The 17,865-nt window shown below is 40.8% G+C and overlaps 1 protein-coding gene across 4 annotated transcripts in view; it reads left to right on the top strand.

The window, feature by feature from the left end:
- Nucleotides 1-253: 253 nt before the first annotated feature.
- LOC120317578 (centrosomal protein of 72 kDa-like) overlaps nt 254-17,865 on the top strand; it is a 261,314-nt gene continuing 243,702 nt past the window's right edge. For 3 of the 4 annotated variants that reach the window (XM_039364264.1, XM_039364266.1, XM_039364263.1), the window contains exons 1-2: nt 254-560; nt 17,276-17,400. In XM_039364264.1, coding sequence (XP_039220198.1) covers nt 455-560; nt 17,276-17,400 — 231 coding nt within the window. In that variant the 5' untranslated portion in view covers nt 254-454. Of the gene's footprint in view, nt 561-16,197; nt 17,401-17,865 lie in introns of those variants that run through there. The other variant, XM_039364265.1, reaches the window with a different exon arrangement.

The raw sequence follows: 17,865 nt of genomic DNA, 5'->3' as shown, positions 1-17,865 counted from the left end.
CAATGATTTCTGTTTGTCTATATGTGCATAGACTGTGCAGATTCCCAATCTCCTACATTTTGGATGTTCTGTATAGTTTATATCTATATAACCACCCTTCCACATCTACGGAATATGCGAACAGCGTAGAGCAGGGCTCTTCAAACCTGGCCCTTTTATGACTTGTGGACTTCAACTCCCAGAATTCCTCTGGGAGTTGAAGTCCACAAGTCATAAAGGGACAAGTTTGAAGACCCCTGGCGTAGAGCAAATTTATCTGTGTATTGTTGCCTAGGAACTGGAGAGAATCTACCTGAGTAGCTGAACTCTTCCATAGGGCAGTTCAAACTCATACAAATTTTAATTGGTTCTTCAACTCGATAGGGCGCACGCGCACATTATTTTATTCTGAACGGCTGCCGCGTCGACTTGCAGCATTAATTTTGGTTTATCTGTTACGTAGAATTAGTTTGTTATGTATGGAGTACATTCGAACTATTTGAAAACCACGGCTGCACTCGGAATCTTGCTGACTGAGGAAGACGTTCGAGAGAGAGTCAATCTGAGACGCCAAAATCTCGGTGATCAACCAGCTTTTGGGTTTGGGAAGTGGGAACGTGGCTGCGAGAGAAGAGGACTTTTTTGGGTCGCTGTTTTGCTTCTTATCAGGAAGAGATGACCAAAAGCGGCAAAAGATGAGCAGAGGAAATAGAGAAAAACAGTGAAGATGTTCGAGTGTATAATTTGACAGATTAAGGGGCAGAATGATTTTTGAAGAGAATATCCCTTCCATAGTATTTTTCAACTCTTTTAAGAATTAGAGGAATTGAGCTAATTTTAATATGAATTAATTGTCCTGTAAGAGAGCAATATGTATTGCATTTTCGATGGATGGGGTGGGGGGGAGATCCAGGAAGCTGCAGGGCAAATCTGTCTAGGAAGAGTTTAAAATAGATTATAGAAATGCTGTATGTATATCCTATTTTAAGGCTTCACAACTATTGCAGCTTGCATGTTATTGCATACCACTACAACTAGTGGTGTCATTATGGATTGATTTTGACATCCATTTGATATCAAAATTATTTTATTACACAAAGAGTGCAATTTATTGCTTGTGTCATATCTGGCATAAGTACCTAAATTGAGTAATGGGCATTATGATGCTCTTTACAATTTTCCGTTCACATGTGTGGCTGCAACAGTGCTTCCAGGTACACTTCAAGCTTCTAGTTAGTAATATAAAATGTATATGACTTAGCTCCAGACTACCTATAGAACTATTTTTAGAGAAAATCTACACATTGATTTCAATCAGCCCAGGAGGGAATGCTTTCTTGGTTCCTTACATCAAGTTAGAGATGGTTGGCAAGTTTTTTCCCTAAAAGCCACAATCTTGTACAACATACAGGTGTTTTTGCTTGCCAACATTTTGTTCAGTGACCATTTGATGTTACAATGGTGATAAAAAAGGAGATTTACAACCAGCCTTTAAAGTTGCAAGTGTCACAGTGTCCCCAGGGTCATTTGATCACAATTTGGGTGCTTGGCAAGTAGGGTACATTTACAACCATTGCATCATCTTGATCACATGATCACCATTTACAATCTTCATTGCCAGCTTCCAACAAATAGTGGAAAAGCCGGTAGGAACTTGCAAATTGCGGTCACATGAACTCATACTTAATGATTGGTGATTTGCTAAATGACTAGAGCCACCATAAGTCAGCATGGTCGTGTATGTTTTACTTAGTGGTCATACCACTTAGGGATGGTGTTGCCTATCCCAGTTGCAATCAGCCAGGGGGACAAACTACTGTTATTCTGACATGTAGATCCCCATACTTCTATCTTTTTGTAAATTCGCAAGACTTTTTAGTAGAATGTTTAGAGTTTGAGATTTTGCAATATCAGCAGCAGCAGCAGCAGCACTAGTTCCTTTCATGCAAAGCGCATAGGGCAGCAAGCTTCTTCAAATGAATTCTATCAGCAACAGCGTCTTTGGCATCTTCCCATTTGATATCCACTGTGTGTAAGTCATCCCATTTTGCAGTGTAGGTCAATTCTTAGATGGAGGTGTTGTTTTAATTTTTTTTCATCTTGTTGGCTGCTTAAAGTTTCTGGACCCTGGAGGGATATAAGTTTTAGTAAATAAATGTATTATTTATTTTATTAAATTTATTATGGTTGCCCACTGCATATGGCAGTTCACGATATCCAAATACACAGTTAAAAGCATAAAATGGCAACCTTGACAATAAATAATCATATAATAATGTGAGGTTCCAAGTCACATTAAACTGGGACCGGAGCCAGGTCTTAGGGTCATTCCATGTCAAGTGGTCTGGAGGGGGGGGGGTCCCTGCTTGACCATCATGGATTTTGATGAAATTTTGTGTGAACAAGTACACATATCCCCAATGAACATTGGTGAAGTGTTATGTTTGCCGATGCAATACTTGCGGAGATATAGTCATTTGTTTGACCCCATACTGCAGCCTTCTACAGTATGACTCTGAGATTCCAGCAATTTTGAGACATAATATCTCCAGCAATATTTTGTTGAGAGAAACAAAACTTGGCCATCTTGTACAACTTTTTGTGCTCTATTAAACAAAATAATAAAAACATTCTCTTGAGCGATCTCCACCTAGCTAATTTGTAGCAAAGTTGGCCAAAAATATTGCGGCTTGAAAAAAAAGTTTAAAGTTTAGCTTTTTATATCTCTAGAAGGAAAGGTATGATAAATGTGAAACTTTGTGCGTAATAACTTAGTAACAGAAGGTTTTCGAATATAAAATTGCATTCTAATGCTTTCCAATAATTTACGAATTGAATGTAAATTTGACATTTTTTGTAAAAAAGCCAAAAATAGGGTACCGTAAATGCCAGCGTATAAGACGACTTCCGCGAGCGCTGAAATCGGCGCCAAAGACCGGGGTCGTCTTATATGCCGAGTCATCTTATACGCCGGAAATACTGGTAGTTTCCGACGTATAAGACGACGTTCTAGGAATGCGGCCCGGCTATAAAGACGGGGGTCGTCTTATACGCCGGGTCGCCTAATACGCCGGCATATACGGTATTTTTTTTTTTTTAACAAAAAAAAGACCTTCTGGAAACTCTGTTAAATCATTCTCATTAGAAAGAGCATGTTTCAAACCCCCTAAAAAAGTAGGGTTGGTTTTTCATCACTAACGTATAAAACCCTAAAAATAGGGACAAAGTTGAGGATGTTGTTATGGCAACATCACATGCTTTCTATTATTTTTTTGTCTTGTTTGTTTTATATAGACATTATTACTATTATTATATTATGTTGGTCCATGGTGACATTGTCACTACCAGTTCAGGCACCTGAACCAGCAACCCCATCGCCACAGGGGGGCACGCCTGATAGTGGTGCAATACCAGCCATAGGTGGCTTTCTTGGTTCAGAATTCCAAGCCTGTAGTTTGGTTTCTTCCTCGAGGTTCCAAAGCCTTGTGTGGGTATCTGTCCGGTTCTCAAGCCAATTGGGCAGCTTATCCTAGGTTCTCAAACCGAAGTCCGTAATGTTCGTATGAACTGCCAAATTCCAACGATTGCTTATTATTGAATTTACGTGCCACGGTCTTAAGCATCGCTTCTGGGAATTGATACTGACAACATAACTGAAGGTGCTGGAAGCATGTAAATAAGAGGTGGTTCTGGAACCCAACAAACGTCTTGCAGGCCAATAAAATGAATGAGCAGGGCCTCGCGGATGCATAAATGTTACCAATGCATCATTTTGTTTGATCGAAATTTCCACAATATTGCCTATCCACCATTTTTTGTCATAAATGCAGGCAACATAACAACCGGGAAATATGTCGGCCAATTGACAGTATTGACAGTATTGGATATTTTGGCCACAAAGTTAATCATGTCATTTGAAACTTTGCTGACAGAAATCGAATTTGAATCAACTGGCACAAACTGGTGATGATCTCTTGTGCCAGCTATTGTGCTGCTAACTTTCCATCTTTCTTCTTGCAACATCCTGCTTTCTTTGATTTCCTTCGGAATGTATATATATTTAATTCCGTGAATGTTTCTGTCGCAAAAGTTGAACAGATCTGTTGGCGTCAGTATTTGGTCGGTTGATGGTTGCTGGAGGCTGGCTCAAGCAGCCAAACGTTTAGTTGTGCCGCCAACTCCGTTGCATGGTGATTTACCGTGAGTCGTGCTTAAAAAATTCCATTTAGCCTCAATTTCGAAATCATGTTTGTGATTGCACAGATTGATGAAATTTTTGTAATATTTTTTTTAAACAAATTTTATTGTTTTTTAATTCTTGGAACAAAGTGCTCAAGACACACCGTGGTGCTGGGGTAATCAAACATCCAGAAATAAAATCATATGTGAATAACTCAAATCAATACATCAAATATTCCCTCTCTATTTCCCTCAAATAGTTTAATATATTTAAGATAATCCATTTCTAATTTAAATTTCTATTAATCCTAAACCTGTTCTGGAGTTTTATAAATTTACAATTACCGTAATCAAATTTAACTTTAAATAAACACATTATCAATTCAGGTATCCCTTCCAGATATATTCTAGTTCATTAATTTTATCACAAGTCTTGTTTATTTCTTATCTCCTAATTATAATAAAATATTAGTCTACCCTATGCATATCTAATCCATCAATCAATCACTCTCTTAAGATAACAAGATAATATCAAACCTTAAATCATTTCAGTCTATTGGATGAGATTCAAATGTCATTCAGTTAATTATCATACCTAATAACATCCATATTATGAAACAAAAACATCATCTTATTAAATTAACATTCAATTAATTATTAAGTCAATCCAGATCTAAAACACCTCTTCAATTTTCTTCATTCCATTGTTGTTGTTGTTAATTGCGAAGTCGTGTCCGACCCATCACAACCCCATGGACAATGTTCCTCCAGGTCTTCCTGTCCTCTACCATCTTCTGGAGTCTATTTAAGTTCACACCTACTGCTTCAGTGACTCCATCCAGCCATCTCATTCTCTGTCGTCCCCTTCTATTGTTCATTCCATTACATAATAGTTTTCATACAAATAAACCTATTATTCCAAAAATTACATTCTTAATCTATTTAATATATATATTCTAATAATCACCCATTTTTCTCTTACTTCTAAGTCTAAATCTTAATCCTTAAATCAATCCATAATTCTACAGTGCCTTTAATCCATTACATATAATTTTAAATTTCTCTTTTCAGTCTTATTCTGGCCTTTTTGTGCCAGGAAGGTTTCCATAACAAAGCTTCCCTTTCAGCCAATAGGTCTCTCTTTGTTGCTTGTAATATCATTTGAGACAGTAAAAAGCATCCTGACCTCTGCATTGAACGTCTGTTTCTCTTATCCTTAAAGCCTTGTTGCTTTAAAGGTTCAAATCTCAGTCTTTGGTTTTTCTGATCCTCAAAGATATAGATGAAATGCTTGTAAGGTAAAATAAATTCCTCTTTAATCTCAATTGATTCCTCTTCTAGTATGTTTTGGTTTGTAGAATTGTCAGATGTAATCTGAAAGTCAGTTTGAAGGTTTGGGGTAGAGCAGTGGTTCTCAACCTTTTTAATGCCGCAACCCCCAACCGGTCGTAAATCGAGGACCAACCGGTCGTAAGTCGAGGTCTACCCAACCAGTTGTAAGTCGAGGATTTTCCCTGCCTGGGAGCGCTGCGCATGCGTGGTGCCACCCCCTGCGCCGGCCAAGGCATAGCTGGCAAGCGGCAGAGACGGCGCAGGCCGACCACCAGCTGGGCCACCAGCTGGCCCAGCCCAAGGGAGGTAAGGCACCCACCGGGCCCCACGCGCGCCAGCAACCCTTCCTGCACCCACCGGCCTCCCACTCCCACCCCTGGCCCTCTTTTACTTATTTTTAGTAGTTGCTCAGCAGGGAGGGGTGGAAACTTCCAGACAGCTTGCCTTTGCTGCAGACAATTTGCAGCACCGTTTGCAGAATGGGACTTTTGGCGGGCTCAGCAGGGCAGAGACAGCCTGGACAATTCCTATTGGCTTTTGAAAGCCAATAGAATTAGACTATTCAAGAGAGTCTATTCTATTGGCTTTCAAAAGCCAGTAGAATAAAAGGGAGTAGCACAGCTAAGGAAAAGGGGAAAAAAATGGTGGACTGCGTTGTTTGGTGACCCCCGTGAAATGGTCATTCGACCCCAAATGGGTTCACGACCCACAGGTTGAGAACAGCTGGGGTAGAGTTTCTGGCTCTTGATTCTGTAGTAATCTCTTTCATTGTGCACATATTTCTTCAGTAGTCTCATAAATCTTTTCCAATATAAGTTTACAATTTAATTGCGAATGAGGTTTCTCCATTTTAATAGTAATTGAAGAGAATCCTTTTTTTCTTTTAGTAGAGGCTGTTCACCCCCACAATTCCCACAGCTGGATCAGCTTTTCTTTTCAAGAATAGTTTGAAGGTCAAGTCCGTCTCATCTCCAAACAATAATCAGCAGTTGCAATGTTAACTTTTCACCACTAGATGTCCTCAGTAGATTAAAAAATCTTTTCCAGACACCATTTTCCCGCTTTTTTCTATCTTTTAAAGGAAAAAATGGAAAAAGAAATAATCTTCCAGTATAAAATAATAATACAGCTCAGAAAAGAGTTTTTTCTGTACCCCAAAGTAAATGAGAATAAAATGTAGTCTTTAAAATTTTTTGTTCTATCCTTTTGTTCAGCACCTTTCTTCCCACGCTTACAAAAGCTGCTTTTTCAAGACAGGGAAATAATTCCAGCAAAGCTTTTACAGGCAAAAAAAAAAAAATAGGGTGAAGAGAGGAGCAGAAAGGGTCTCACCTGGATCATCCGCGGTGGGTCTATTACACTTAGAGGTAATTGTGACTTTCGGCTGGTGCAGCAGGGTGATCAGCCATCTTGCAGGATGATCTTTGCTCCATCGGCCCTAAGGAGATAGCTGGAGCCACGAGAGAAGCTGCCACCCTCCCGCAGTCATCAGCAAGCCTCCTCCTCGGTGGTCGCCCCTCCAGGGTGACTTTCGACCCACTAAGGGGTCTACTGGCGAAGAAAACCCAGCCGGAGTGGAGACGAGTCTCCAGACACAACCGGCGTCTCCATGTACCGGAACTGTAAGAAATTTTTGTAATGTTTGTATTGCGTCACTGAACCGTCACTAAAATAGTATATTCTAGTACAGTGGTTCTCAACCTGTGGGTCGGGACCCCATTTGGGGTCGAACGACCATTTCACGGGGGTCACCAAACCACACTGTCCGCCATTTTTTTCCCTTTTCCCCAGCTGTCCTACTCCCTCTTATTGGTGGCCACACCCACTTGGGGGTCACCACAACATGGGGAACTGTATTATGGGGTCACGGCATTAGAAAGGTTGAGAACCACTGTTCTAGTAATCTTCATTTTAATCAAAAAATCAATCAACTTCTGAATGAACACGTGCACGGAAACTGTATCATTTGCATATGATCAGTAACTATGCAGCAGTTGACAATTTGCAGCACGCCATCTTTATCGACATAATAAGTGATGAACGAATGCACTGCGGCTTGCGAATTCTCCCAGTGAAAGCCTTGAGCAGCATCTTGGACAACAAACGAGTAATTCTCCACAAAATCCATCCGTACAATTAGTTCAGTTTCTTTTAGGCCAGCTTTCAATGACTTCAAATATTTGCTTTGATGTTTTGAAACAAAGTGGCTGCCAGTCAGTTTTCACATTTTGCTAGTGAGTTTTTCGATGAAGTCGTCAACAGTAAGAACATTTGTTTACAGTGTTTCGCGGTCAGTATGAACCCATTGTTTGAATTCTATTGATTGTTCTGAATCCCAGTCCTCGAATATTTCGTCCAAATATGCTATCAGTGCCTCTTCACCAGGACAGTTTTGGCATCGCTGCAACATAAATCTTTGGTGTTCAGATTGCAAACTGCCTTTCCCAAGAGCAGCTTGTAGTCCTCTTTAATGTGGGCACCTTGTAGCATAAGTTTAACATTTTGATGAATAGTGCAGACCCAGATGGAATGGGTGTCTTAGGCACAGACGGTGACACACCACTTTGGTCTGAGTTCACAGAATTTGGATAAACCAATTTCAGCATCATATTTCTTTCAATATGCCACATACAGTTCTTTCAGATTGCATAGTAGCAACCATTTTTGTTTGTGAACCTTGACGCCATCAAGCCAAATGGAAACACAATCCTTTTTGCCGGGGCATATCCTGCTAAATTCGTCATCCTCATAGAAATCTCGAACTCTGTCAGCAATTTCCTTTGGCAGCGGTTTGCCAACTTTTGCATCTTGTAATGCACACATGTCTCTCTCTTTATTTTTCTCACTGTTTTAACCATACTTTCTGAAATGTCAAATGTTTTTGCTGTCACCGGTATTGATTTTGGGACCAAAATCAATAATTGAACTTTCGTTGATCTATCGGATATTTTAATTTTCATTTTCATGTCTTCGATTAGATCAGCATAATCCTGGTATGACTGGCATTCCTTAGCAGCAGACTCGCTAGTTTGCCCAATATCTTCAGCTGCTACTCCAGCAGCTACCGTTATTTTGTCTGCTACCATTTTCTGCACGCATTCAATTTTTTGTTTCACATAGCCTGTTTTATCCCTACTGCTTAACTTCCAAATTTTTAATCAAACTTTGATTAACAGTGTCTGAAATGTCCATATTATAATTATCTGACAACGAAGAGTCTGCTGTGCTTTGGACCATGGAATTGTATTTGGCTTTACGCTTGGAACAAATATTTTGATCCAGCTTCACATTTGTTTTCGCCACTTTTGTTGAATCATCGGAGCTAGATCCTGTTCCCTAATCCTTTCTTAACCGCAATAGAATAGAATAGGAATAGGATAGGATAGGAATAGGAATAGGATCTTAGAGGTTTTCTAATCCAGCCCCCTGCTCAAACAGGAGAACCTATACCATTTCAGACAAGTGACTGTCTAGTCCAGTGGTTCTCAACCTATGGGTCACGACCTCATTTGGGGTCGATCGACCATTTCACAGGGGTTGCCAAGCAAGGCTGTCCGCCAATTTTTCCCCCTTTTCCGACGGGTGCCTTACCTCCCTTGGGCTGGGCCAGCTAGTGGCCCAGCCAGTGGTCAGCCTGCTCCATCTCTGCCGCTTGCCAGCTATGTCTCGGCTGGCGCAGCGGGCGGCACCATGCATGTGCGGTGCTCCCGGCAGGGAAAGTCCTCAACTTACGACCGGTTGGGTAGTCCTCGACTTTCGAACGGTTTAGTCCTCAACTTACGACCGGTTTAGTCCTTGACTTATGACTGGTTGGGGGTCGCGGCATTAAAAAGGTTGAGAACCACTGATCTAGTCTCTTCTTAAAAATCTCCAGTGATGGAGCTCTCACGATATCTGAAGGTAAACTGTTCTGCTGGTTAATTTTCCTCACTGTTAGGAAGTTTCTTCTTAATTATAGGTTGCTTTTCTCTTTGGTCAGTTTCCAACCACTGTTTCTTGTCCTGTCCTCTGTTGGTTTGGAGAATAGTTTGATTCCCTCTTCTTTATGGCAGCCCCTCAAATATTGGAATACTGCTATGATGTCACTCCTTTTTCTTCTTTTCTTTAGACTAGCTAATCCAAATCCTGCAGCCATTCTTCATATATTTTAGTCTCCAGGCCTTTGATCGTTTTAGCTGCTCTTCTCTGAAGTGTTTCCAAGGTCTCAACATCAAAGGATCTGGAAAGCAAGGAGGTTTGGCCAGAGTGCAAGACCTTTTGAGAAAGAGAAGAGAAAGTGCATGGGAAATGAGTGCAAAGGAATGAAAGGATTTCACTCCTGGGCAACTAGCTAAAAATCATTGAGCAGAGCCCTATCCTCAAAGGAGATACCTGTACTGTGAAAACATGACAGACAGAGTCCTCCCAGGCCGTTTGGCTGAAAAACTGAGGGATTACCACAGGTTGGAAGGTACCTCCATCTGTTGGGGATGATGTATTCTGCGGGCAGTGTAATCTGCAGGTTGCGAGGGACCCAAGAAAAAGCCTTGGAATCTCATGGACAGTGGGAAAGAGCTTGAGAAGCTCAGAATCTAGGATCCCACCGAGATCTCCTTTAAGGAGGCTAATGGATGTCTCCCCTTTATGGATTACTGCCTTGTCGTGGTGAAGGGGCTTGCTTAACTCAATGAAGCTATAAGCTATGCCGTGCAGGGCCACCCAAGACGGACAGGTTATAGCAGAGAGTTCTGACAAAATGTGATCCACTGGAGAAGGAAATGGCAAACCACTCCAGTATCTTTGCCATGAAAACCCCATGGACAGTACTAAAAGGCAAAAAGATATGACGCTGGAAGATGAGCCCCTCAGGTCGGAAGGTGTCCAATATGCTACTGGGGAAGAGCAGAGGGCTAGTACTAGTAGCGCCAGAAAAAATGAAGCGACTGGGCCAAAGCCGAAAGGACGCTTAGCTGTGGATATATCTGGTGGTGAAAGGAAAGTCCGATGCTGTAAAGATTTTTTCTCCATAGGAACCTGGAATGTAAGATCCATGAATCAAGGCAAGCTTAGACGTAGTCAAAAAAGAGATGGCAAGACTGAACATCGACATCTTAGGAATCAGCGAATCAAAATGGACAGGAATGGGTGAATTTAACTCAGATGACCATCAGGTATACTACTGTGGGCAAGAATCCCTCAGAAGAAATGGAGTAGCCTTCATAGTCAATAAAAGAATAGGAAAAGCAATACTGGGATACAATCCCCAAAATGACAGAATGATCTCAATTCGAATCCAAGGCAAACCATTCAATATCACAGTAGTCCAAATCTATGCCCCAACCACTGGTGCTGAAGAGGATGAAATTGACCGGTTCTATGAAGCCCTACAGCACCTTATAGAATTAACACCAAAAAATGATGTCCTTATCATCATGGGGGATTGGAATGCTAAGGTAGGAAGCCAAAAGATAACCGGAATAACAGGCAAGTTTGGCCTTGGAGTACAAAATGAAGCAGGGCACAGGCTAATAGAATTTTGTCAAGAGAATACGATGGTCATAACAAACACTCTTTTCCAACAACCCAAGAGACGGCTCTACACATGGACATCACCAGACGTCAACATAGAAATCAGATTGACTATGTGCTCTGCAGCCAAAGATGGAGAAGCTCTATACAGTCAGTAAAAACAAGACCAGGAGCTGACTGTGGCTCAGATCATGAGCTTCTTGTTGCAAAATTTAGGCTTAAATTGAAAAAAGTAGGGAAAAGCACTAGGCCACTCAGGTATGAACTAAATCATATTCCTGATGAATATACAGTAGAGGTGACAAATAGATTTAAGAAATTAGATCTGATAGACAGAGTGCCTGAAGAACTATGGATGGAAGTTCGCAACATTGTACAAGAGGTAGCAACTAAAACCATCCCAAAGAAAAAGAAATGCAAGAAAGCAAAATGGCTGTCTGAGAAAGCTTTGCAAATAGCTGAGGAAAGAAGGGAAGCGAAAGGCAAAGGAGAAAGAGAAAGATACACCCAACTGAATGCAGAATTCCAGAGAGTAGCTAGAAGAGATAAGAATGCCTTCTTAAATGAACAGTACAAAGAAATAGAAGAAAACAACAGAATAGGGAGGACCAGAGATCTCTTCAAGAAAATTGGAGATATGAAGGGAACGTTTCATGCAAAGATGGGCATGATAAAGGACCAGAATGGCAGAGACCTAACAGAGGCAGAAGAGATTAAGAAGAGATGGCAAAACTACACAGAAGAACTATACAAGAATGAGCTTAACATTCCAGATAACCACAGTGAGATGGTCACTGACCTCGAACCAGACATCCTAGAATGTGAAGTGAAATGGGCCTTAGAAAACCTGAGCAACAACAAAGCTAGTGGAGGTGACAGTATTCCAGCTGAGCTATTCAAAATCTTAAAAGACGATGCAGTAAAAGTGCTACACTCAATTTGCCAGCAAATTTGGAAAACTCAACAGTGGCCACAGGATTGGAAAAGGTCGGTTTACATTCCAAAGAAAGACAATGCCAAAGAATGTCCAAACTATCACACCATTGCACTCATTTCACATGCTAGTAAAGTTATGCTTAAAATCGTACAAGCTAGACTCCAGCAGTATGTGGATCGAGAACTACCAGAAGTACAGGCAGGATTTCGAAGAGGCAGAGGAACTAGAGATCAAATTGCCAACATACGCTGGATAATGGAGAAAGCTAGGGAGTTCCAGAAAAACATCTACTTCTGCTTCATTGACTATGCAAAAGCCTTTGATTGTGTGGACCACAACAAATTGTGGCAAGTTCTTAAAGAGATGGGAGTACCAGACCATCTCATTTGTCTCTTGAGAAACCTATAATGCGGGTCAAGAAGCAACAGTGAGAACCGAACACGGAACCACTGATTGGTTCAAAATTGGAAAAGGAGTCCGGCAAGGCTGTATACTGTCGCCCTGCCTATTTAACTTATATGCAGAGCACATCATGAGAAAGGCAGAGCTAGATGAATCAAAAGTTGGAATTAAGATTGCCGTGAGAAATATCAACAACCTAAGATATGCAGATGATACCACTCTAATGGCAGAAAGTGAAGAGGAACTAAAGAGCCTCTTGATGCGGGTGAAGAAGGAGAGTGCAAAAGTAGGCTTGAAACTCAACATTAAGAAAACCAAAATCATGGCATCCGGCCCTCTCAATTCCTGGCAAATAGATGGGGAAGAAATGGAGGTAGTGACAGATTTTATTTTTCTGGGCTCCAAGATCACCTCAGATGGGGATTGCAGCCAAGAAATTAAACGACGCTTGCTCCTGGGGAGGAAAGCTATGGCAAATCTAGACAGTATACTAAAAAGCAGAGACATCACCCTGCCAACAAAAGTGCGTATAGTCCAGGCCATGGTTTTCCCAGTTGCAATGTATGGCTGTGAAAGTTGGACCATAAGAAAGGCTGAGCGCAAAAGAATTGAGGCCTTTGAACTATGGTTCTGGAGAAGACTCCTGCGAGTCCCTTGGACTGCAAGGCGTTCAAACCGGTCAGTCCTAGAAGAGATCAACCCCGACTGCTCTTTAGAAGGCCAGATCCTGAAGTTGAAACTCAAGTACTTTGGCCACCTAATGAGAAGGAAGGATTCACTGGAGAAGAGCCTAATGCTGGGAAAGATTGAGGGCAATAGAAGAAGGGGACGACAGAGAATGAGATGGCTGGATGGAGTCACTGAAGCAGTAGGTGTGAATTTAAATGGACTCCAGAAGGTGGTAGAGGACAGGAAGACCTGGAGGAACGTTGTCCATAGGGTCGCGATGGGTCGGACATGACTTCGCAATTAACAACAACAATGGATGTCTGGGGCTGGGACAAATTGCCCGTCCAAGCGGGAATGAATAAGAAGCACGTGTGCAGGTTTTATAAGAAATGGACTTTACTCAGGGATGATGTAGGAAAAACCAATTAAATAAGGATACTTAAAAGAAAAGGAAAATATATAGGAATAGTGATCTCCCTCTCCCTCTCCCTCCCTCCCTCCCTCCCTCTCCTATGCAACCAAGTGATATGTTTGTTAAGATTTTTGCCTTCCCTAATTTGAATTAACTGAGATTTATAATGGGAATGACCAGGATGTGTAATACTAAGAGTTCTGTTTCCCTTCCCTTCCCTCTTTTCCTTCTCTTTGTGTGTGCGCGTCAAAATCTTTGTTAGGTGAATGTTAACTGTTAAATGTCTCTAATCCCTATAGAAAAAAAATTTAGATTCTGCTAGGAAAAATTGTTAAAATACCTTCACCCTAGTTTGACTGGCCAGCAAAACAGGGTGAAGAGAACTGTTCTTTTTTTCCACCTCTCTGTACTTTTTTAAAAATAGCCCAAGGTTATCAGGAGGAAATGTTTTAAGTTCAATTACAGGAAAAGTTTCATTCTTGCATTTACTGTATATATTTAAGTGGGTTTCATCTGTCTGTTTAACATCTGTAAAGTTAACTTTAATGTATTTAAAAACCCTGCCTGTAAGCTATGCACCACCACCCTATTCCACTTCTTAAATTCTTATCCTCTGTTCTCCATTCCTCATGTCTGAGCAGCATTGCCTCTTCTGGGAGAGTTATCCACAAAGGGTGGGGGGGGGAACCCTGTTCTCATATCTTTCAGTCCTGCATAGACAACTCCACAATCTTTGGAAGCAGAGCACACTAAACCAGACACTGTCTTCATTCATTCATTCGTTCATTTATTCATGGAATTGGGTTTGGATCCAGCCATTCACTGGAAAGTCACCATGCAACTAGAGTGGAACAGATCTTCCCAACTCCTACATCACCCAGATGCCAGTGAAACTGCAGCGAAAGGAAAAACTCCTGAATCCATTGGCCTCCATGTGAAGCCTCAGAAGACAACTGGAAAGATTATGGGGGGAGGGTGAAAACTCATTGTAAGGTTTTCTTTCTTGCCTCATTTATGTTGTAATTAGCCAGTTAAATGGTTTCATGGAGGGATAGCATTTGGGAGTGGTTGGCACAGCAAATCTTGAACTTCTTGCTCCATTTGTATCTCTGCCAGTAAATTAATAATCACTACTGCTATATCTTCTTTGTCGTCAGGAATATTTTGAAATCTTAAATAGTGATTTGCTTGCTCTAATTTTTCATTTTCTTGCATTAGTACTTCCATTTTTTTGTCAATATTATCTGATTTATTTTCCATTTTCTGAATTCTTTGTTCATTTTTTAACAATCATTTGCTGATGAGCTTCAAGTTGTGTCTTTATATCCAGCATTTGTTCATTTAATTTATCAAAATTACTTTTTATTTCTTCATAATTTCTCTGTATTGATTCTTGAATTAATTTTAATGTGATTTGCATCTTAGTTTGAGCCGTGCTTATTTTCTCACACTGCAACATTATTTCAATAGATTCCCTGGCTTGTTGGGCTAGATGTTCCAACAGAAGATACAGAGGAAGTTTTTTTCCATAAGTCTAGTGAGATTTGGTGCACTCATTTTTCGAATAGGTAAATTTATAAATGCACAAGGAAAATAAATCAAATGAGGAAAACAAATGAGCCACCTTTCTTAGGCTAAAATCCAAACCATGAAAGGAGCCAACTGTTAGGTTAGATCCAAATCCACAAGGAGAAAAAAAACAAGACAAAAAAGAGGAAAAAAAGAAAAAAAACCCAACTATCTTAGGCTAAATTCCAGCCATAAAAGTAACCCAACTACCTTAGGCTAAATTCAAATCCTCCAGTCAAATAACAGATGAAAAACACCCACTGTGTCCAAATAATTCCTGTTTTGGTTATATCCAAAGTCAACAGATATAATTGTAGAGAATCTTTTCTCATGCGAAGTCATATAAAGGCACTTTGTTTACACCAGGTGTTGTTTCAAGATCAAACACTTTTCAAGTTTTTTTATTGTTTGGTATTACTCATTTTACCACTAGATGTATTGTCTATATACTGTATTGTCTATATCCGGTTTTAAAAGATTTTAACAAAGTTTTCTTTTAAAGTTCTTTGTAAGTTATTTACCCTAAAAATTAAATCTAAAAAGTTTTTCCCTGTCCTGGAGATTAAACGGTTTTTCTTTAAGTCAATCTAAATTCCATTTTTAAGTATTCTTTTATATTCCTTAAGTTCCTTCCCCCTCTTGTAATTTCTCACCGCTTTTAACTCTCTTCTCCCCTAGTCCTTCTAGGATCTTTGCTTTGCAGATTTTTCTCAATCAGGGATCAGTATTTCCATGTTCATAAGAAAAAGGAACAAAAAACAGCCTCACCCAGTTTCAGCACACTGTTAATAATCAGCTGTTTGGTGGAACACCGCGGCCCCTCACTTTTTTTCCAGCTGACAATGACTTGGACTGCCTGTGCTTACAAGGCAGCCTTTCTTCTGTCCTTTGGAAAGGTTTCTTCAGTCTGTTTTGACCAACTGCCATCTGGTTCAGACTCCTGAAGCTTCCCTTCTTCTTTGTTGCTCCTCCAGGGCAACTTTCCGACCCCTCGGGGTTGTCGGACCGAACGAAATCGGGCCGTCTTGTCATGGCATCAGAACGGAAGTGGGACTAAAAAAAGTTCAGTCAGACTTTCCAACTTTTCGCGAAATCTTTTTTTTTTTCACGAGAAGTTGTAAGGTCTGACTGAACTTTTTTTAGTCCCATGAACTCAGTTTCAGTAGGAGAGAAGTGCACCAGAGCTGGAAAGCAGGTTAGTGTTGAAATTTTTTGCTTTCAGGAGAAGAAGTGGCAGGAAACATGTCTGCCATTTCGAGAATGGAGAAGGGAGATGCAGGGTGATGCAGGGCGGCAAGCAAGTGCTCTTCTTTGTTCTGCATCACTGTGGAGTTGCTCTGCTTCCCGTTCTCCATTTTCTCCAGTGGCGGCGACAGAAGGCTGGAGGAGAGAGGCGGCAGGGAGGCTTGTGCTGCCCGGTCACGGCGCAAGCCATGGGAGAATTGGTGGAGGAGAAGGAGCAGGTGGCTACCGCCAGGCAGGTGATCTGTAGGGCAAAGCATGAAGAAAGCCCCTGCAGCAGCACATAGTGGCAGTGGAGCCTTTGAACGTCATTCCCCTCCCACTCTGAAAGGTGGAGGGGGACCAGGCCTATCATGCCTATCCTCCGTACAGTAGCATGGCAGTCTGGCTCGGAAGGGGAGTGAAAGGGAGCAAGAAATGGCCTGGCTGGAGCGGGGGGCTGAAGAAAGTGGGTGTGGAGCATGTGGGGCAGCTCCACCCTTTCCCCCCACCTGTCTTGCCTCGTGGCGGCAGTGATGCGATTGCCGCTCAGCCTCCTGCCCCATTGCAGCAGCCAGGTGGGACGCAGTGGGCGGGGACCTAATTAGGGCTTATTTTTGGAGTAGGGCTTATATTAGGTCCACCTCCCGAAATCAGGATAGGTCTTTTTTGGGGGGTGGGGCTTATTTTCAGGGAAATGTATATAATCAATGCTAGAATGGAGTGGAATTTGTTCTCTCTCTGTGTGTGTGATTGTGTGGTTTGCCCTGTCAGTGTTGGAGGGAGTGTTCTTCCTGATTGCTTATTAGGCCATTGTTTGATTATCTGAGTTAGTTGTACTTTGCCATAAACAGCATCCCAATCAAGGAATTATGATGTTACCTAATTCAACTCTGAGCTACAAATATTCTCTATTGATAATTCTTGCTTTTAAACACATACACACACACACACACACACACACACACACACACACCACTGTACAGGTCTGATTTCTCCCCTCCTTTTTATAACTGCTGTCAAAAGTAAGTCATTATATTAAATTTCTAGCAATGTTTTCATTTCAGCTGATGTCCGATCATTGTCTCTTCCTGGAACATATGAAAAGATTACGCATTTAGGAAACTCCCTGAAAAAATTTGTTTATCTGAAGTCTCTTGACCTCTCACGCAATGCACTGACTACACTGGAGGTAAAAAATTTTTGGAGTTTGTACATTTTCCTTTGTATATTTGGGGATTTTATTTTTAAATTTATTAAATACATCTGAAATGATTTGGGTTGAAAATATTGTGATATAATAAAGCACATGTATAGAGATTTTCAAGACGTGCAGAATAAAACTACACTGCAACAAATAGTAAAGTCACTATTGAGGCAGATGTTTAAAATGTGGAAAATAAAAGGCATTCCTTATGTGTTAAAATATTTAGCTCAGTTGAGCAATTTTCTTCAATGAATAAATGAACAAGTATAATATTTTTAGACTAATTTGTTTAATATGATTCTCTTCATTTAGTTTTGGGATTTATGTGGAAAATAGATCACATTTTAGATTGTATTTATACATAAAAATTGAAAATTCAGTAAGAGTTCACTGAATTTTAAGCACCATTGTAAATTGGTCTATAGTTTAGCAGCCTACTTACCTGAAATA

The sequence above is a fragment of the Crotalus tigris genome, unplaced genomic scaffold (assembly GCF_016545835.1).
Source record: "Crotalus tigris isolate CLP2741 ecotype Arizona unplaced genomic scaffold, ASM1654583v1 scf7180000019700.414542, whole genome shotgun sequence".
NCBI lineage: Eukaryota > Metazoa > Chordata > Lepidosauria > Squamata > Viperidae > Crotalus > Crotalus tigris.
This window is presented reverse-complemented; position numbering and strand designations above follow the sequence as displayed.